The sequence below is a fragment of the Neodiprion pinetum genome, chromosome 7, assembly GCF_021155775.2.
Source record: "Neodiprion pinetum isolate iyNeoPine1 chromosome 7, iyNeoPine1.2, whole genome shotgun sequence".
NCBI classification, from domain to species: Eukaryota; Metazoa; Arthropoda; class Insecta; order Hymenoptera; family Diprionidae; genus Neodiprion; species Neodiprion pinetum.
The window spans coordinates 21,587,837-21,610,154 of record NC_060238.1 but is presented as its reverse complement, the minus strand read 5'-3'; the positions used below and the strand labels follow the sequence as shown (position 1 = coordinate 21,610,154).

The following is a 22,318-nucleotide window of genomic DNA, read 5'->3' as shown; positions in this document are numbered from 1 at the left end:
CCAGTGGGAATCGATATCACGAAACAAAATTTTGACACTTAATTCTGATGATTTAGCGATGAAAGTTTTTTCAAACTTGTTTCAGAATTATTGTCACAATCACGTTTCAACATATTTCACCGTTATAGTTTAACAAGCGAGGACAGTAATTACATACGAAGGGCGAATGTGTATATTCTTCGACAAGATAGTGCTCGTTTATTTGTCACGATATTTATATTATACCTATTTGTTAAAACAATAAATTAGAAAAATGGAGTACTCTCATAGGCTTAGGCTAACCGATAAATGCTTGGCTCTGTTCGTCCGTTAAGTGCAGGTACTTAAAAATAAATAATATTACGACAGATTACATATTTTACAAGTGTTAAATACAGGTCTGTTTTACTTTTCTTTCTCACTTTTCTTCTTCGCTTATTTGTTTTTTTTTTTTCTTGCGTTTTGGTTCCCTTTCGCTATTCTCTAAACAATATATATATGTATATAATTATATATATTCACCAATTACTCCGTGAACATAATATTCAGAGATGCGGTCATAACACGAAGGACATAATACAATTTGATTTACTGAGGTAGATAATTTAATCAGTCTATATACTTAGAGAGGTTCGGGGATTAAATATTACCAACAAGGTCGTTGTTCGTATACCTGTACGTATAATATTGTTTTCAATCGAGCGAACATGCTTCATTCATTAATTTTGCAAAATTTCGTTTTCAGTTGTATTTACCATTGTCATTCATGTAGGCATACGAATAATGACTCGTAGGTGATGTGTTTTTGTTAATCTGTTCTTTCGTACTTTTAAACAACAGGGACGACAAGACGGCATGTGGTAAAATGAGATTCTCTGCTCGTCGTAAAAAGACTGTGGGAGCTCGGTAGAGCTTGAAAAAAAAAAAAAATTGAATCTTTTCGTGAACTTAAGAATCTCATTTGGTACACATACGCCTACGTATAACAATAAATTGACAGTGCTCATTGTGCATTTGAATATGTTTTTTTTTTCTTAATCATTAAGTTCATTACTTGACGGTTAAAAGAGAACTACGTCATCTGCAATTGTTTAATAGTAGTAGTATAATAATCATAATGATAATAATAATAATCTTCAATAAATAAAAAGATTCTATTTACGAATTGAAAAATATAATAATTATTCTAATATTTATAATATAAAATTCTCCGTTGATATTATAATAATAGTAATAATAATAATGATTACGTTTATCGCAATAATGATGATATTAATATATTTACAATTATATAGTTTTGGTTGAATACTGCTGTTTTATAGTGTGGGTTTGATTAATTACTTGTTACTACAATGTCGCGCGATTATAGTTCCAAGTTTAACAAGTAGATAATTGTGTATTTTTCTTAATATGGTAACATATAATAGTACCTATACATCATCTCGTACGTTATCGCGTTTTCATGATACAGCTCTCTCACGTTTCAACTGGGTCGCAAGATTCGAAAACAATATAATCCAAACAAATAGTCAACGTTACTGTAGTACAAAATTGTTTTTAACAAAGCAAGAAAATTTTCTATAAAAATCGTTTCACAACGCAGTTGATTGCGATATTTCCATCAAGTTCATTTCATCGAGCAGACTAATTTCAATGATCAATATTCGTATGATGGTAAAAATAAGTACGGAAATAGCTCGACGAAATATGGAGTTGGAAAAAAATAAAAGAATTGAAAAAAACGAAAAAAAAACAAAAATACAGGAATTTAGATGTGGCCAAGCAATACGACGCTGCAAAGAGAAATCAGGTGATGATTTCAGATAAATCAGTCGAATATTAGGATACGTAAAACCTTGTGCAAGTAATCGGGTTTTCATTCTGTGTAGTATCAAGTTAATATAGACCACGATTTGAGATGTAGATAGATTTTTATGGTTAAATGCGATGCTTTTGGAGTTTTGTGCCCTCTGTACAAAAAAGTTGTCATCGAGCAGCAGCTGTGAGCGGAAGAACAGAAACTGCAGTAGAAAAAGCTTACTTGTTAGAAGTTTTACCCGTGTAACAGGTGTAAGCTGACCAAGTGATCAATTGGGCGACTGCTGAGTAAGAAGATTGAGAAGTTCGTCATGGTCCATATTGTTCAAGGTTTGTATGTCGATGCCCAAGGCGTTAGCGACGCTCTTCATGTCGAGTCCAAAGCTCTTCAGGAGTTCAATAAAGTCCATTTCTTCACCCGTGAAGGGATTCTGGAGTCGCGGACAGCTGTGATTGCACTGTGGCCAAGTGCAGCGTTCGATAAACCTGAATTGGCAGCCCTGACCGCACTTCCGTTTGTTAGAAGGTATCACCGATCGCTGAGGCCTCGTGCCGTTCAGCATGGCCGTGTGGTTGTTTCCGTGCCTGCCACCGTGTCTTCGTCCTGAAAACGAAAAATGGCTTAGTTGGGAAAAACTACTGGGATCTTTGAGACCATGGAGATTACATAAGGAGACAGAACTCAGATGGGTGAATTGACAAAACTTGTCACAGTAATCGTACACATTAAGTTCATCTTTGCTACAACTAGCATAGCTGGTGTTCCGTTTGCACCGAAGTGTCATTGGTTGCAAGGATGCACAAGATCGACTAATCGATCATCTTGCAATGTGATTCGTAGAAAGTCTTCACCGCCAGCTTATACTCCCTTCACTGTCTTCGGTGCATACGGAACGCTAGTGTCATCTTATTTCAGGTAATTATTTGTTAACATGGAGTTCAGGCTCCATGTTTGAGTCGCGCAAAGTACCGACCTCCTCTTCTCCGCTCCTGTTTATCCTTCTTCTGTCTGCCCTCCTTATTTCGGTCCCTCCTTCGACCCTTGTGCTTTTTTCGTCGCCGCCTCTTGTTCCCGGCTCGTCCACCCTGCGACGGCTTGTTCGGTCCCTTCCTCTCCTCGGCTGGACCTCCACCATACAGCCCGTTTTTCCTGGACTCCAAAACGGACCCGTTCCTGATCTTACCACTGTCCAAAACAGTTCCGTTTACCTTCGTTAGGCCCGATCGAAGCAGCTTTCTGGCGGATTTTGCACAGGGCTGATTCGTCTCGACGTGGTTGCGACTTCTGTGGAAATAAATGGGGCGACCTTGGGTCCTGAAACGGTTCTCCGTCGATTGTATGCCGCAGAAGATATATAAATTAACGACTCTCACTCGTTACGTTTATTTCCAACTGCGGTCTGCTCCCAGCAATGAAGCGCCTGCGGTAGCGAGACTTCGTCGATCTTTACCAGCTGCCAGTCCTTTTTGGTCAGGACCCCGTGGCTTATGCAGCTCGGCGCAAAGACTGCCGATACGTTATCGAAAGTCTGTCTTAAGCTGTCACCCATCTTATGGATGTAGTCCCACTGCTGTTTCGTCACTGGTGCTGCAACGTTGTCGGCAGTCATTTGCGCTTCGTCAAAGATCCATTGAAAGACGAAAAGGGGCACTGGAAAAAGGTCGAACGGTTTTGCTGATTCGAAAGACCCTTAAAGACTGCATAGGCAACGATTTCAGGGACTACGCTCAGAGAAAATTTAAGTGCTTCCCTAGGTAGCACACTGTTGGCTGTTAGTTGACTTTATCGACAGAAATTCTCAGCCAACTATTACAAGTAAACTGGGAAAAAGCATATTATGAGTCTATTATTGACTGTACAGTGACTAACAAGAGTGCGGGAATGACCTCTAAAACGTCATGGTAAAGACAACACTCGAAATTAACTATCGTTAGGTTTTCACTTGACTGTGAGCAGTTGAGACAAAAAGGCAATAATTTTCAAGTAGGCTAATTACGTGAACTAATAATTAAATGGCGTCAAGTATGAGATAGCAATCAGCCAGTCTAACTGCCACCAGACATTGACGTTCATTCGAGCACATGAATGCGCTTACATAAGCAATTATTTCTCTGCAAAACATCAAAAACTTTTGACTTGACTTTCCATTGGTAAGTGGATAAGGTGACAACAGGTTGTACAGTCGAATTGCATTATACCTGGAATGTCAGAGGGCATTCGTATACATGAAGTATACTGCATGTCAACTTTGAGTTCAGTTTTTTAACGATGTATAACGATTAAAAAATAGACGACCTTTTGTCTCTCCTTTTGCCAACAATGCGTCGATATTATTTTAATTGGACAAAAGCTCGACTTTTTGTGGTTGAATGATAGTCAGCCTCTGGATAAGTGTGCTACCTGGAACCACCGCCGAGTTTAGACTTCGGGTATCAGCGGGTCCTGACTTACCAGATAGTGTGGGATACAGTCTGTATCCAAAGTAGCACCTCCACGGCTCGTGGGGATACTTTAGGACACAGTTGCGGGGCATTTTGGCCTTCCAGAGCTCCATGCCCTTTCGGACAACGTTGGTGGCAGGAAAGCCATTGGAAGAGTACGGGGCCCTGTCCAGGAACCATCCGGAGTCGCTGATTCCGCGTATTGCGATGTGTTTTAACCCTGAAGACCGAGAGGAACGGAACCATTAGAGTTCGTTTGAAAGCTTCGTGGCAAATGTTTTCATCCAAGTTCACACGAGATTATTGTTTATGAGCCTCACCCAGCTCCTGGTGGACCAGGCTGTGCACGTGGTCCAAATTCAGCATCACTCCCGTCGCTCCCGCACTGCTTCCGGCCAGTAGGAGTGAGCTCGCGTTTTCCAGACCCAGGGGGGCCAGGTCCCTCACCACCTGCGCCACGATCTCCGCTCCCATGAAGGAGAACATGTCACTTGGCGTCGCTCTGCTGCCACTCCACGTGTCGCTTGTACAGTAGGGGACAAATCTGCAACAAGTACCAGAGGATGTGGACAATTGTTTTTTGAACCTTTGTACGTGATTTTCAGGAGCTAACGACCGTTTTTAAGCAGATACTAAGGAGAGTTATACTTACACGTGGTTGGCGTTCCACCAGAATGGATTTTCCTCTGGGCGTGAAGACAGGAGGCCACCAACTGCGGATTTCAAATTCAGCTATTAGCAGGAATTAAAGATTTGAGATTTCAAACTTTTATGTATTGCTTAGATCGTACAACGTTTGAACATGTATGGACTCGATACTTGTTAGAATTTTTAGTTTGAAATATTTTCATTTCTAGTTCAAGGTCAACGGTCTGAATTTCGAAATCGTAGATTTGATGGGAATTTCGGGTATCAATACTTGAACTAAAACAATATATTTATGATATAGTGAATTAAAAACATCATGATTGTGAAAATCCTGATTTTAGGTTTAAAGTCATCAATTTTTAGAAATTAGGCTGACTTAATTTCATGCGATCCTTTAAAGTTTCGTACGCTATAGTGAATTTTACATTTTCAATTTGGAAATGCTGAGCTTGGTTTCAAAATAAACTGTATCAACATACGAATAGGTACATCAGTTGAAGTTTTATTTGTGGTGATTCCATCCTGCTCAATGCACTGAATACTAACCATCACTAACCAAAGTAATTAGGTTAAGATTCCCACAAACCTCCCTGTACACTATTGCAATTTTCTTGTGCGTATTATGTAATTTGTATTTATCTATTAAACATATTCAATAAACAAATTGTTTTGGTACTCCAACCTTCATATTATCCAAGAAACCAACTTCATCCAACATATTGAGGTCAAAAATCTTTTTCAAACTAACCGTCTCTGGTCTCTGACCATTGTGTAGAAGTCATAAAACTCCTGAGCCTGAGCCATCTGTTCCTGCAGCTCCTGTGATCGTAACAGTACCAACCGCCTTCAAGGAATATGACCCATCGTTTGGAACCCTGAGATTTTCTCAGGTAAAATCCAGCCTGAGATCCGTCGTTGCACGTTATGGATCTGTTGCTGAGGTAGACTCTTTTCAGGGCTCGTTGATCCTCGAGCTCGTACTTTCCCAACACTTCAATAAACTTCTGAATTGTATTGCTCTGGATGACCGGCGAGGCTCCCGACGACACCGAGATAGTGTTCGTCGCTTTGTCTTCAGCGAAGACCAGAACGGTGAACACCGCTATGCCCAGCGATATCTGAAAAAATATGGCAAGTGTTGAAATTCTTGACGTGAATCGACGTCAAAACAGATCAACCGCGGTGAAACTATTTTTTTTTTGTTTTTCCTAACAGCGGACAAGTGTCAATTATAGACACGATTAGTTGGGTTTGTAGATAGAACGAGCTCTTATCGTCACACCGATAAAGATTTGAAAAATTCACACGCACACTAGACTGGGCCAAAAAAATTGACCATCTTTTTTTTTAAAAAATATATTGAGAATGTCATTCAGTATGGCAAAAAAAAAATTTCATGAAATTTTAAGCCCTTAATATTAACTTTAAGAGGTCTATCATCGCTATTTTTGATTTTTAGTAATAATTTGATGTTTTACGTCAGAACTGTCGAAATATTGAAGTGAAAAAATTTATGTTCACTTATCCCTTTATAAAATTAAATTCCCTACAAAAAAGGTCTGAGGGCTTGTCTGACAAAAATCTATAATCATCTATAATCAGACCTTTTTTGTAGGGAATTTAATTTTATAAAGGGATAAGTGAACATAAATTTTTTCACTTCAATATTTCGACAGTTCTGACGTAAAACATCAAATTATTACTAAAAATCAAAAATAGCGATGATAGACCTCTTAAAGTTAATATTAAGGGTTTAAAATTTCATGAAATTTTTTTTTTGCCATACTGAATGATATTGTCAATATATTTTTCAAAAAAAAAATAGTCAATTTTTTTGGCCCAGTCTAACGCACACACACTCGAACACACAGAAAATTGACGCACTCTGAACTTCTGGGATAACATTACGCAGGATGATTTGAATAGGGTTCAGTGAGCTTTTTCCATTCCTCTCTCGTCTTGTTCTGATTTGGACTGCGCACGAAGTTGAGGACGGATTGTTTTGACTAATCGAGGTTCACGAGAGTAATTCTTTGGACATGATACAGTCGAAAGATCAGAGAAAGCCCGTCTCGCAGCGGGTGGTTGATCTTTGACTGCGGCGTCCCTCAGAGCCGAGGCGCCTCCATAATACGTTGGAGTCGAGGGAGCCGAGGATCAATTTCTCTCACTCGCTTCTCTCTGCTTGTTTAAAGTTGGGGTCGAGTGGCTCGGGGCGCGTGTATAAACAAAAATTGTTTCCTAGGGTTCATGAGATTACATGAATTGTATACAGGAACGCGGGGCAGTTAACCCCTCAACACCTCTTCATTAATTCACTTTTTCGAAAACAGATGTTGCCGCCGAGCCACTCGGACGGAGCAAGTGCTGAGCAGTTTAGAGGCACGGGCTCGGGACTCGTAAACACAGCCTGCAGGGGGCGAGTCGCTAAAAAATGAAACCGCTAATTGGGAGGATCAAAGAGGAGGTAGAACAAGAACCAAACGACCCAGAACCAAGAAGAAAGTCCCAGCATGTATACTCGTGCGAGGATCGACGCACCTATTAACAATCGATCGTACGACGTACTTGATGTTACTACAGCATGAATCGGAAAGAATTTCTGGAATCGTTGAGAAATTCTTCGGGAATAATGCCGGGGAAAGCAGGGGAAATTACACACTTCAGTAGGTAAGTGACTGAATTGCCAGTGCAGGACATTAGCCGGTTACTTCTTCTTCTCTTGGGATGGAAGTCCACGCCTGATGACGGACGCCGCTGAAGATCGCTTGTCGGCACCCGGGGCAAAAGAGTCAGCGAACCGCAGAGACGGGGAAGAAGAAACGACCAGATACTTAAGCCCGAGTTATGTTACACGTTCTGTTGTGTTACGTTCGGATCAACTGTTCAGAGTTCACGCGTCCTTTTCCTAATCGTTGACAGAAGACTCACATCAAGTTGTTGGAAGTCGAGTGTATTAACGTGAAGTCGCTTTTAGATTCGTTCAAAGATGTCTTAATTCGTCTACAAGTAATGTGTAATCTTGTTAATCCACTAATAAGAACGATTTTAGCTCACGTAAAGTCATCCGATGTCATGTGGAGTTGGAGTTGAAGTTATGCCAAATTATTTGAAACTTTTTCCAATCTCTTCAGTACGGAGAAAAATCTCAAGAGTCAGAAAATTTCGGTTTTAAAATTCCGTGGAGGTTTGTTAAAAATCCTAGGTACCACGAAGGTAGTTGAAAACTTGAGGTGAGCCGCCAATTTGTACCCGGAAGTGGCGGTCGTTGGAAGAGTTTGGTTGGTAATTTCTATGGAATTCAGTATACGAAATTGTTTCCGCACACGCACCACGTACTGTAACTCGGTGTCTAAAAATACGTGCAGAAGCGTCGACGGAACGTCTCTTCAACTTGAAACCATGCAGCGTTTCAACATCGCAACTTGATCGCCAGTCGCTTGGACGGGAAAAATGGCGTTCAATGAGTAGTTTTGACTTTTAGAAACTTGCGATCAATTTCGTCCGATTTCGTCCTGCGGTCATTAGGAACGCGCACGTGTGTTCATGGTGTCCATACGCCCCATGGGTACGTGGTCGCGGTACATACAGGTGGATAGAAGCGAGGGGCCCGTGGTACCTGGTCGTCGGCGGAGTCCTTTGTTCTGGCATATAAATGACCGTGCAACAATCAGGTACAATCAAAATAATTGAAAACGCGCGCTCTCTAAGGCGATTAGGGTCAAGTTCCAAGTCGGTAGCCGCCGGCGGAAACAGTGAAACAGAAGCCCAAACTACTGGAGATGAAAGAAGCCGACAGTTGAATCGCCGGACGGTAACCTTCTCTTCGCGCTCGAGCTCACCAGGAATAGGACCAGGTAGCTGTAATGGCTTAGGACAGATTGGACCGTGTTTCCGAGGCAATAAACTAAGGTCTGCCTATGAAGGTGCGGACCATGGTATATATAAGGATCTATAGAGACTTCTACGTCGCGGTTCTATCACCTCTGATGCAACTACACTAGCACCAATTCACGTTCAACTATTGGTCCATTATTTTTCTACTCCTTTATCGGCGTCACACACACACACACACATACGCAATTGCATCTGGGTTTAGAGAAGAGAGTTCATCATTAGCTTGTATCCATCATTTTTGGAACCGATTGATTCAATTTCTGTAGTATTGAACTGTTCAATGATGTCGGTCTTAAGGTTGACAAGCGAGGAGGCTTCGAAAATCTTCTATTGCAGCTTTGGATCATATTCTTGGACAAGATACTTTCTTCGGTGCGATGATAAAAACATTTGTGTTACGGACTAACCCAGGAAATTTAACGAAAGTTGCTCTGGGTATGGACTAGAATACGTCACTAGTAACGAGTACGAATTAGATTGGATTGGCTTGTGCAGGTTAATGAATTTCGAATTACGTAACGGACATTGTCGAAGAGTGATTCTCTTCCAATAGAAGCTTCGTTCAAGCTTTGACTAACACAGTTCTCTGACAATAAAACAACCTTTCTGTATTTCTCGATTTTGACGTCAATATATTTCTGGATTCGATTGTTGACCATGAATTTCCTAGGATTTGTTTGAGACTTTCCAATAGTGAAGATTGATTGCTCTTTGAGTGGAACTATTTCCGTGCATTTGCGCAGGGTATTTTCTGGTCAAGAGGAGGACGGCGAAGGTTTTGAAACTGTGTCGACGATGCAAAGGAAGGCGGAGGTGGGTGGCTGAAGAACTTTACGTCTTTCACGGTTCGACGCGATTATTTGAAAGGTTCCGAAATCCGATTTGGGAATCCGCATCGAATCGAAACTTTCAAGAAGATCGTAAATCAGCGCTATTGTCGGTGGAAACTCGAGATGTACGAGAGAAGCCCGCCTTGCGTAACCTCTTTATTATGTCGTAAATCAAAAACTGAAACCGGTAGGTCCGCCAACAGTGGATGCTACCCTCGGGACCCGTCTCAAAAATATCCCCAGGCTTCCGACAAACCCTTCTCGAAAACAATTAGCGTCTTGCCCTGGTATACACAACTTCTTAATTCCATCTTCCTGCAGAAGCCTCAAATCAGCGAATTTAACCCGTTACAACCTACAAAGCCATGTTTGGCTGCTAAAGCTTCTAATTTTTTTTTTTTTCGCTTGTCAAAACTAACTTTGAATACTAATTGTACATTTCTTCGTATTACGGAACGTATTTTTGTTGTTGTATATATGTTAAGTGCAAACTGTCAAACTATTTGAGTAAGAGTAACATTTTTATTCCATCTCCTTCATAATTTATGCAATATAAGGGGTTAAACTCACCCTCGTAACCCAAGGGAAAAAATTTAAAGGATTAAACAAATCGGTTCAACTTGAATCTAATTTTTCGACGTCCTTAACGAGTCGTCAATATTTTCTTTTACTTTGAAAATAAAAGAGAAAAATCACCGCTTGGGGGTTTCAGGGAATTTTAATGATATGACGAAGAAGATGAAGAGAGGAAGAAGAGGACCAGGAGGAGGAGGAGGAGTAAGAGGAGGAGGACGCGCGCGCGCACAACTTGATTACCCGGTGAATCGAGACGGAGTTGGCGTGACGCGGTGATATTTGGGTGCAAAAAGTGGGCAGGAATTTAATTGAGGAAAAACGTTGACGGAAGTCGGAGTGCAGCGACACTAGAGTGCGTCTTTGCTCTCTGTAATTCGGGTAGCGGAGAATTGTTCGTAGTGAATTTTGTAGTTTATAAATTTTATGACAAAAGAAAATAAATAAACACAAAACAAAAACTTCACGCTTCACGAACGGTCTTCTCACGACGCTGAAGTTAGCAGTTACAGTTATTAATTATCCAAACTTGTCAAAATTTTTTTTGGGAATAGAAGAATGCAGTTTAGTTTCATCCACATCATTTTATATAAAAGTATCGGAGGTTCAAAGTATTTAAAAAAAAATGTTGATTTTCGAACTTCATTGTTACCTCATTCGAATGAACATGTAAAAACGTTTACTTCCTAGCTTCGGTCCTCGTGGTATTTATCCTCTCTGCGACGGTTATTCGAAAAGGGATTTTGCATGCTTACAATTTGATACAATCCTCGGTCCCATGCACACACATTAACGCGACTTGTCTCGCTGAGCCGGTTGTAAAGATTGCTTTGAAAATGCCGCTGATCCCAAAGATATCCGGAATAGCACGTACACGTTATACCCGTATACGCGGGTCCTTTTTGCCATCGATAAAAATTCAACGATCTCGCGCCGATACTTATCGATCTTGAACATCGACCGTCGCGTCGGCCGATCAGCTTCACGTCCACTTCTTGGCACAACGAGTCACGTGTAAAAACGCCGCTGTCGTTTTATAGAAAACGAGATAAGCTGACATAAAAACATGTATTCATCATCTTGTCGCCCCAGGTACAACTTTGTTTGGTTTTCAAATTTTGAATAAAAAATTTTCGCAAAAATTTCGCACACGGTATGTCAAAGTCGATGACATCAGATCGATTGAGACTTTTCTTCCGGTTTTCATGACTGAAAGTCAACATCGTTTTAATTCAGAATTTATAAATTTCATAGAGCAGTTTAATTGTCATTTTGCAAAATTAACCGGAGTCTGAAAATTGCGAAAATAGAAAAATGAAAAATCATCATTAGTCACCAGGAATATACTTGTCATGTTAAAAGTGATTGAATTGAAAAGAAAGTAGACATTGACGGTTTTTGAAAACTATAAGTATATGATTGACCATAAAAAAAAAAAAAAAACAAAGAAAAACTCTTCACCGATGTGAAATTTGAAATTTGACACGAAACCATGAATCGGTTTGCAGATGAACGCTTCTCCGGAAGTTTCCGCACAATTATTTCATACCTTGAAATAGCATCAACGGAACTGAGGCATAAAGTTATTTCCTTTAGATTATTTTAATATTTCACATGAGTATACATACTGTCAAAGTCAATTTACACGGATCGCGGTGTACGAAAGTTAAAGACGAAGAATAAGAAGAAGCGAGGTGGCTACAAGTGAATAAGACAGCGTCCTTTACTATGCAATCCATTAAAGATATCGAACGAAGAAGAAGAAGAAGAAGAATCGGGGTTTCCCCTTCAGGGGATCCGCAGTTGGCGGCATCTTTGAATCGGTCAGTTGTTGCCGATCAGTCGGTTCTTGTTCCGTTCGGACGACGCGAAGTACAAGAAGAAGAAGAAGAAGAAGAATAAGGAGAAGACGAAGAAGAAGCGAAAGAAGGAGAGGGGCAAGAAGCCGTTGCAAAAGGAGGAGGAAATGATGATGATGGTGATGATGATGATGATGATGATGAGGAGGAGTCCGTCTCGTTATCATTACGACGGCTGCGCACGCACGCCTGCATCCAACACCGATACTCCTGGACCTACGTCATTACCATAACTGTACACCCCTCTCCCCCCTCCTCGTTTCATTCTTCCTCCGCAGTTTCTTCTTCTCCTTATTCTTGTTCTTATTCTTCCTTTTCACTCAGCTCGCGCCGCAGAAGCCGCGCATCGTCACTGCAAGTACGACGTTCGCTTTCATCGACGCGGAATTTATTCTTCTTCTCTTTCGCTTATCAATCTCTTTTTAATATTCCCCTTCAGATACAATTATTAAATATTTCGGTACGACGTGGCAGAATTTTTTATTTTTTTTTTATTTTTATTCTTATTTTATACTCCTACCGAAGAGCGTAAAGTACGTCAGAGCGATTCTTCTTCTTTGGATGTATAGATATGTTCACTTTTGTTTTTTAAGCATGTTCCTTTACTGAAATTTTATACAAGTTTTTCAAACTTCAAGTCTTCGTATTGGATTCAAACTTCGTTCTCATTCGTGACCAATTTTAACGCAACGATTTTCTTTTATCTCTTCTTTAATTCAAATCATTTTTTCGATACTCTGAGCTCGGAATAAATGCAAAATTTCATCGGTTCTTGCACTCTTCATAGCTGTTTGTTGGTGCAGATAGGTGATGCCAATGACAGTCAAAGATAAAACGAGGTGGCGGTGCGTTTGAAGATTCATTCCAAACCTCTTCTTCCCAAAGTCGATTAAGCGAAAGAGAGTAAGAGAGAAGAAGAGAAGATCAAGTATTCTTCGGGATCTAAGGTTGTAGGCTACTGATTGAGTCATTTGGAATGACAGATCTTGTTTTGAATCTCGTTTGACTATTCGTACAAGAGAAGAATTAGCGGATCTCTGATTTTTTTTAAACAACTTGAGCGTACTGCTGTAATCAAGTGTATTTCGAAATTGAGTAACGGGTTCTGGTTCTCTTTGCTGATGCGTAAAAGTTTTTCTTTCATGTTTTTTTCTTTTATAATTTGAGATTGTAATTCAGCTTCAGATCGTAGAGCAAAACGAATGATCAATTCAACGACGGAAATATATTTTTTTCTAGACAATTTTTTATCAGTGTACAATCGAAAATATTTAGATAAAATCTGTTTTACAGTTTCGAGAAAAGATTCCAAAGAATCACGTGGCTTAACGAGACACATTTTCAAAAATCGGTACGTTTGAAATCGATCAAAGGATTTTTACACGAGGCTGAAGTCAGTAACGTTAACGCGACAAAACGTCAGGGGGAAAGAATCATTATTGTACAATTTCTGAATCACTTTCAAGAAGTAAGCTTTGCTAAATATTATACATTGAGGAAAGAGATATTATTTACTGTTAACAAACGTACATTTTGATATGACGAAATAAATGTTTCGTTATTATTATCAAATTTTAATTTAGCCAGACATGATTTGTTGACAGTTAAAAATTTTCTATCGATCATTATTTGGCTCAGTTAATTATAACAAAACATTTGTATAACAATATCCAAACAATATACGTAACAGTAACAAATAAACTTTTTCCTCAGTGTATAAGTATGTTTTGTTTATCACGGTTGACTAAGTTTAGGACATATAATTCTAAACGTGCAAAGTAAGGCGATTTTTCTTAAATCCAATGCATCGCTCCCGTAACATAAGTAACTTCAACATCATTTTTAATACAGCTTTTTCCTGTCTTCTCAACCACGAGCTACCGGCAAGCTCGGTTCAAAACTCGCGCCAAAATCGTTAGATCTGACCGATCGATAGATCGGACGACCTGCGCGGCTGCGCACGCAGTGATCCACCGAGTTTCTCGTCCTCACAGCAAGAGTCCAGGGAGTCTGGCGCCCTTCTGCTGCATCTCGCTATGGATCTGCGGGCATCGTCGGTCTCTCGGCGGTCTCTCCCTCGAGAGAGAGAGAGAGAGAGAGAGAGAGAGAGAGAGAGAGGAAGGGAGCGGAAAGCAGGTGGTAAGATAAGTCTCTCGCACGAACCGATCGCGGTGAAGGCGGCGGGTCAAAGAGATATCCCCCACCCTCTGATCGCGGCAGGGGCCTGAGGCCTAACAAGGGCTGAAATATGACTGCGCCGCGTCCCAACGACCTCGGGCCGATGCCCACCGGGGTCTCAAGACCTTCCGTCGCTCTCTCCCGCCCTCGGAAACTCTCAACTCGTATCGCGTACGGTCCAAAAAGTTCCGATCGGTAAGTGCTCGGGGTGATTTTTCATGCCCGACAATCGAACGGTGAAGAGCTTTTCTAACGGTCATTTTCACCACTTTAAAATCATCGTATTCGCCAAAAGACGCACGTAGGTATATTCACGATGAGACGAGAGAGAGAGAGCAGATTTTAGTAAAAAATTCAGAAAAACATGGACGCGTCAAGATTTTTAGTTAAAAATACCCATGTCGACTATAATTTTTTACTACAAATATGGTAAATTTTTGTTTACTGTTTCTAGAATAAATTCTACATTTTACGAAGTATATTTTATCCAAAAAATCTAACGTTCAGTCTTTTGCTGCAGTTTTGAGTAAAATTTACTCTTTCTAAAATTCTCTCAGTGTTATGGATAAAATATTTTATTCGTCGTACAGTGGGCACAAAATATTGTAGTGAAATTGGTATCGTTGGAACAGAACGGTTCAAGTATTAATGGATTTACAAACAGATTTAGTACAAATAACTATTTGGTCTCAAAGTGTGATATGTCATAGTTGTCAGGATTCCACGGGACAGTTGTTACAACGTAAATCTGTTTTTTTTTTTAACCAAGGAATCCTTTAACGTTGAATAATCCTCTCCAGAAGAGGGAAAAAACCATACCGCAATATCTTTATTACACGATTCGTTTGTTCGGTCGTTATTCCACCGTCACCTTGCAGAATGATATTTGCCAACGAAACGTGCGCCTACAGGTAGAAATTTTTCTTTCACCCTTTTTTCCCTATTACCATGTACCTAATGTCGAATAAAAATTATTTCAGAACCGACTAGCCAATCGATGGTCGCTAAGCTGAAGATAATCGATGCATCGATTAATCGAGTCGACAAAAAAAAAAAGAAAAATAAATAAATAAATAATCGAATACGACTCGATTGAATCCAAAATTTCGTAAAATTCAGTACGTAGTATTAACAGCTGAAAAGTTTATCGATAATTTATATTTCAGGTGAAAATATTCATTCATATTTCACTTATCATATCAAATAGATACTTAGGTAGTAAGTGTTAAAGAAGAAAAATCGATTTTGGGGAAACCTGATCGATTCGTTCGATCAATCGCGTTTGAAAAATAATCGACAGTTCAATCAGATAAATCGATATTGTTCAGCGTCGTTCACGGGAGTTTAAAAAAGAAAAATCGATTCCGAGGAAACCTGATCGATTCGTTCGAAACCTAATCGCGTTTGAAAAATAATCGATTACACTCGATTAATCGGGGAAAAAAATAATCGATCCAATCGAGAATCGACAATATTTTCGTCAATCTTACGATCAGTCGACACCGCGTTTGATATTTTCGTAATACTCGAAGCCTGCAGACTGCGGGCGAAAGAGCCGCGCGGCGCTAGGCAGAGTGCGGTGGTCCATCCATGCACAGGGAGTAAATATGGCGGAGGGTCGAGGATTCGCCGCGTGCCCGGCCGCTCGTTCACGCCCGAGGTGCGCCTTTGATGTGCCGCCTAAGGCACGTTCGCGATAACTCTTCACGTGCTGCCGCAGCCGGCTCGGCTGTCGCTTCGCTTCACGACACGGTCCTCGCCTCCTCCTCCTCCTCCCCCCCCAACACTCGCTTCCTTTTCCTCTTCCTCTCTCTGTTTTTCCTCCTCCTCCTCCTCCTCCTCCTCCTCCTCTCTTATAACACTTTATTCAAAAAATTCCCTGCTTATTCGAGATCATGCCGCGCTAACTCGGGTTCGAAATGCGGTAAGAAAATTGCGATAACTATATGTATACACCTTTCGAGACGCGTTTGTTTAATATGTTTGTGCGTGCGGAGGTGTTCCTTTTTTCTTTTTTGTTGCTTTTTCTTTTTATCCCTTTTCACGAGCCGACAAATGAATGGGGAAAGGCGGTTGGAGGGAGGATGAAGTGGGGAAGATTTGTCCTTTCGAGGTTACGTTTACTCGCCAAGATCCTCCTGCGACCTCTACAGTCTCCCCCCCCCACACCCTTGGTAAGTCGAAATGACTGTATAACTTAAAAACAATCGAACCCTGCGTCTAGAGATTCGATGTTGAAATGCTATTAACTATTAAGTATCAAATAATTTATCGTCGAATGTGAATTTTCACGGCTTTATTTTCATCAATTTTCACCGGCAATGAGCAGACGACTTTTTTTTTTTTCTTCTATTCTACTGAAAATTACAATTGACTATGAAATCTGTTTTTGATAGTTGCGAAAAGCCATGTATAGCAACGGATTGCATAAATTAATTATGAACATTTGGAATTGTGGAAAAAGTAACATCAACGAGGTATTTGAAATAATTTCTTGCACACCAATGAGAAGAACAGTGGTTTTTTTCTCTCTCTCTCTCTCTCTCTCTTTGTATCGCTCCCTTTCGCTCTCTTATTCATATTTTTTTCTTCCCCTCTGCATACAATGCATGCCTACCGTCAGGGTATAGAGTTTCAGTAGAAGGTGTCGGGTTTGCCTCTAACAAGTAACATATGAACAGCTATGTTTTACGTGTTATACAGGTATAACATCGTGTGCTACCGTGATTTATAAAAACAATAACAATGAAGCTAGAAAAGTTTTTGTTAAAAACTAAGTATATTAAAAGCTAAGTATACTAAGTAGGTATGCGTAACTGTTATTGACCTTTTTTGGTTGTATCTGTTTAATCCTTAGTTTCAAAATTACCAAAATACAAATCTCTAGTGTCTAACCATCGATAGCGATTGATTTTAGTAATCGGGGAAATTCCACAATTTGTACCGTAAATTTATAATTTTTAAAAATGAAATGGTCACAAAACCGATAAACCTACCTTACACCTATAACCCGAAGTTTGACAATTGTTTTGAAAGATGAGTGAAAAGATTCGCAAAACGAGATACGATACTTTCGCGAAGAGATTGACGAGGAAGAGGAGAAGAAGAAAGAAAACAAAAAGAAAAAAAAAAAAAGTAACAAACAATTTGTGATAAACGAGCCGCATGCGGCAGGCGTTACGGTTAGATAAGGAATACGAGTTGTTAGACTTCCGGTTGAATGAAGAGCAAACGCGGTGCTGCGCGCGGGGAGCCACAGGTGGATGGATGGCTGCAGAATTGTTGTTGTCGCTAGATCTTTTGGCCCTGAGATCCCAACGGCAAGGAGGAGAAGGAGAAGGAGGTATAAGGTACGGAGGTACGAGGTACGGATGCCTTAGGTTTCCAGTTCGAGCCGCGGAGAGGCGTACGAGAGGGAGAGAGAGGGCGAGAGAGAGAGGAGCGAGGCGGCAGAGGAGTTTCTCGAGGAGAGGAACTGGCGGCTCCTTTGAAGTCGGTCGGTACCGTGTGTAATTAGGCCGTCCCCCACCCCGCCCCGGACCTCTGATCTTGCCGCTGTGTCGCTAATTGTTCACCGCCCCTCGGGCAGCCGCATCCAACGGCAGCAATAGCCCAACCGCTCCGCGGACCCGGAGAACCTCGGATATATCTCGTCTACGAACCGCCTTGTGCTTTGCAAGCTTCCACTAAGTCCGCGGGACCTGCCTAATTCCAACCTAATTCCAGATCCGACCGACACCGAATACTGTCAAAACTCCGCTGGCGAAGGTGAAGGATTACGCGTGACACGGGTGCGTTTATGATCCGAAATTTACATTCCTTGTAAAACTGATCGAGAGCTTTTGTTTTTATTATTTTTCTTGTGAAATGTCCCGAGTAAGAATATGCAAATACAAATCCGATGTATACATTCGGTGAGTAGTCATTTAAAAAGGAAGACGGAAAGGTGCGAACGATTCCCTTTGCAGGAACGTAACTTTCAAAGCGATGTCGGGTCATTGATAGGCCGGAAGGTTCATTTTCATTTTCGAAAAATCCGTCCGCGCAAACAGCAATCCGATTCTTTTCTACTGCAATCCTTTTTCAGGGGATCGGAGATTTTCATGCTCAAGAGATGATCCTGAACGATCAGCCCAGAAACAATTTTGCAGGGTATTTCATCGTTCATCAACACTGAGATAATTCGGTTACACCCTCAGGGTCTGAACGAATTTTTGCCGATGAATGCGATTTTAAAAAACCCTTTTTTTCTTCAAGTGGAAAGAAGGAATGTAAACAAATTAGTCAGATGTTGACATCCCCAGTGTATCAAAGTTCCCTGGAGCTTGTTTTGGGACTCAAAAATGAAGCAAGATTCTTACAACGACTTCAGTGATACGAGTTTTGAGGTGAATATTATATACGTATAAAATCATCGAATTACGCATTTTTACTGAAATAAAAAACGTTAAAACAGTTGGAACATTTGATCGTTATACTATTCAGATTATCTTTCGAGGGGTCAGTCACTTCAAAATTGAGTCCGATTAATTCACATCGATTCTACGTAATTCCTAATTTTCAATTTCCAAGTTGGTTACTCGATTATCAGCTTGATTTCCAGATTACGTAACGTCAGAGAAAATCACTGGAAATTTTGAAAAATCAAAATCATTGGAAACGAATGAAATTCAGTCAACCAACGAGTGGGAAAGAAAATTTCCAAAAAAAGAAACAAAAAAAAAAAAAATGCAGTCCTGTTTTTAAAGCTTGAAGAGGGGGTTGAAAAGTGGCTCTAAGCAACGCAGTCGGCGAGTCGGCGAAGAGGGAAGGGCAGGGAGGGGGTAAAAGCTCGAAGAGGTGTTTCCCAGGGGTCAAAGGGCGGCGCGGTGAAGAAGAGACGTCGGCGAAAGGGGTGAGGAGGGGTGGTTCTTTGATCTAACTCGAGTCTCTCCGTCTCCGCGTTACTTTGTCAACCTTTCGACCGACTATGCTACGCGTTCTCGGTGCGGCGGTGCGCAGCTTGACTCCTGTGCAAGGCGTGCCTCGTGTACATGTCGCGGAAGACTTTGATCGAGTCGAGCCTGTCACGAGCCTGTGACATCAAAGCGAGATCAGACTCGGCTCAACCGAACCAGCTTTCAGGACAATCTCGTTCGCCATGAGACTAGACGGACTCGCCACTTTTCGTCTGGAAGAACCAGAAGAAGAAGAAGAAAAAGAAGAAGAAGAAGAAGAAGTAGAAGTAGAAGAAGAAGAAGTAGAAGAAAAAAAAGATGGAGATGATGATGAAGAGCAAGACTTTGCCATTGCAGTAATTCACCTTCTTCTTCTTCTTCTTCTACTCCTTCTTCATCTTCTTCTTCATCTTTTCCTTCTTCTTCTTCTTCTTCTTCATCCAGCACACGAGCTGATTTCAAAGATATACACAAAATAGAAAGAAGAAGAGAATGATTACGTTCTCCCATTTCGTTCGTTTACATATTTATACTTCACTCTTCTTCCTCTTCGTTTTCGATTCACCCTTCGATATGATAAGCTTATATATATAATTATATATATATTCTCAAGTTTGTGAAATTTTTGTACTGCAGATTGACCGTAATTTTCATTTTTATAGTATACGCTACGAGTGAAATAGAATTTCTTGTACGTACGGGGAATTTTTTGTCGATCAACATGAAAGAAAATTTTTCATTCACAAATATAGAAATATTTCGGTTTTACCCGGATTTATGGTCGAGATGGATAATCGATTGATGAGATGTAATCTGGGCTGTAATTTTTTGTCCTCTTATGGCTGACGCCAGAAATGAAAAATGTACCAGGTGTTTACGTTTCAAGTACGACGAACATCGTTCTACCAAAACTATTCACTAATAAAAAATTGAATATAAATAAATCCCGGAATTTTGAAACATCGCAAAATTCCAGAACAGGTTACAATAGAACTTGAATTTAAAATAATATTCGAAAAGAGATGAAGAAAAGGGACTTGAAAAAAAAACAACAATGAAACGACACCAGACCGATATGCTCGGTCATTGGTCTTCTGGAAAACATTCTATATTACTAAAAGGACAGCTTGACCCTCGCAGGCAGATAGAATTACGCGTGCGTTTCAAAAAATCCGATCTAAATGCGCGGCAATGCAGTCGCATAACACAGTGATATATTTACTAAGTAGGTATGTAAGATGCGTATCTCATCTCGACTTCCAGCTCAGAGGGTCTTCGGACCATTTGGCACACGTGCGCGTTCACGAGATTCATCACCGTGGTTATAACTTCGAATGTGTCGCATCGAAAGATTGATTCAAATAAAGGTTCCATGATATAATCGATACGGTAGAACGGAGGTGAGAAATTTTTATGAAATCATAAAAGATAAAAAAAACAGAACATGACATTGGGGTTGGAAATTAAATCCTATGCATTTTGACACGTTCCGAAAGATACGTCGATAAAGAGAAATAGAAATGATCGGAAAAGGGAGATTATTTTACCTGTAGCACGGTCCTCATCTTTCGAAGAATGTGAGCACAAACTGCAGGTTGATCACGTTGAAACGCTTCCAGCTACTGAATCACTGTATAATATTATTAAAAAAATCCCCGCAGAAAAACGTCACTCAAATACGCTAATTTGGCGATCAGTTACGCAGGCGTATTTTCGCGCCATTTCTTTTACCGCGCGTACAGCAACGTCTCCGTGATTTAAAAACGACGAAAAACGTCACGCTTAACGAGAAACGATAATTAAAACGCGCCCGAGTGCATCAATAATCTGGAATCGTAAAATCAGAGAAGAACGGATCCAAAGCGGACGTGTCACGTGCAGTAGCTTCGTTCCGATCGACACGTGGGTCCGTTTTAGATTTAAAGTGTCCGGCGTGCTTTTAAAGAAAAAAAAAAAAAAAAACGAGAGCTTCGTTTCGAAGGATCCACAAAAGTTCTATAACCGGATTTTATTTCAAAGTACGCAACACACTGTACAGCGGTAGTATAAATTTTCGTTTTCGAACCGATTTTCGCCGAAGATCGGACTACTGACTCGAACTCGCGTATCTAAGTCTGTATTTCGAGTTTTTATTGTTACTATAATTTTTTTTTTTTTCGGCTCAGTTCGATCGATTTATCCAATGTCGAAATCTTCCCTGACGCACCCTACGAAGCGACTTGAATGAATTCCTCCGTGTTCACGGTGTCTGAAATCGTTCGGGAGTGAGCCAGCAGCCCCCTTTCGCCAACAAAGTCAGACGCGAACTGACAACCTGAAGCAGTTAACCATTATAAAGTAGTAGGAGATCGTACCGACTCTCCCACCACCACCACCGACTTCGTCGAGGAGGACTCAGGGAGTCTGCACACCTCCAGCCGGTCGGCTCGGCTCCTCACCTCTTCGCGTCTTCGGATCAGCTTAGTTGGATCCCGTCCGTTCGACGGTCACTGCTGGATAGCCTGGTCAGAGGACTTGGAATTGGTAGAAAATTCGACCTGGAACAAGTCGAGAGAAATTTACCGATCCCTTTTATTAGGGCAAACTTTGATTTACTAGGGAACTTGTTTGGCCAACTCATCAGAAGCTGATATCACACCAGACTAGATCGGGAAATGATGACGATCGCTTCTTATCGTTGGTCTGTTTGTCTTTCTGCGAAATGAGCTTAGTCGTTTGGTTACTCAGGTAGTTGCACACTTTACTTGTCACATCAACTGTACTATGCAACCACAGTTATCGACCAAGAATGATAGAAAAACTCAAGTTTCCACTTTGATACAGCGTTCCAATGCTCAATTTTTTTAGGGGTTAGTAAAACTTGGCTGGGAATTTGATAGTACGCCAAACATTGGAATTGATTCAGAGGTCTTTTCGATCAAGCATGATCAGCTTAGACTTGGAGTACACTGCGAAGGCTTAAAGGAGCTTTTGTACAATCGGTACAAAAGTTTTCCTCGCTCAGTTGGCAAAAACTTGACGAGAAGTCGGTCATTAATCGACGATTGATTAGCCAATCACCGAAAATGAGCCGAAAGTTGATGTTCTCAACCTTTTGATGCGGATTCCCAATTGTCATCTCAAATTCTGATTCGAAGATAAAAATAACTGATGAAAC

The 22,318-nt window shown here is 40.7% G+C and overlaps 1 protein-coding gene across 1 annotated transcript; it reads right to left on the bottom strand.

Moving 5' to 3' along the window:
• Positions 1-171: 171 nt before the first annotated feature.
• Positions 172-21,023, bottom strand: Notum (palmitoleoyl-protein carboxylesterase notum). Its single transcript, XM_046635165.2, has 8 exons — positions 20,709-21,023; positions 5,636-6,005; positions 4,892-4,952; positions 4,560-4,783; positions 4,250-4,459; positions 3,172-3,448; positions 2,772-3,082; positions 172-2,401 (listed from the first exon to the last, which is right to left on the bottom strand). Exons 1-8 carry the CDS (start codon positions 20,724-20,726, stop codon positions 2,067-2,069), a joined length of 1,806 nt encoding a protein of 601 aa, XP_046491121.1. The 5' UTR covers positions 20,727-21,023; the 3' UTR covers positions 172-2,066.
• Between the last annotated feature and the right edge of the window lie 1,295 nt (positions 21,024-22,318).

What these genes read in the sequence shown, in the direction of transcription:
- Notum (XM_046635165.2), bottom strand. An exon ending in CCTGGTCCACCAGGAGCTGG is followed by an intron (nt 4,460 to 4,559) that starts GTGAGGCTCATA and finishes CTCGGTCTTCAG; the next exon opens with GGTTAAAACACATCGCAATA. An exon ending in ACTGTATCCCACACTATCTG is followed by an intron (nt 3,449 to 4,249) that starts GTAAGTCAGGAC and finishes ACCTTTTTCCAG; the next exon opens with TGCCCCTTTTCGTCTTTCAA.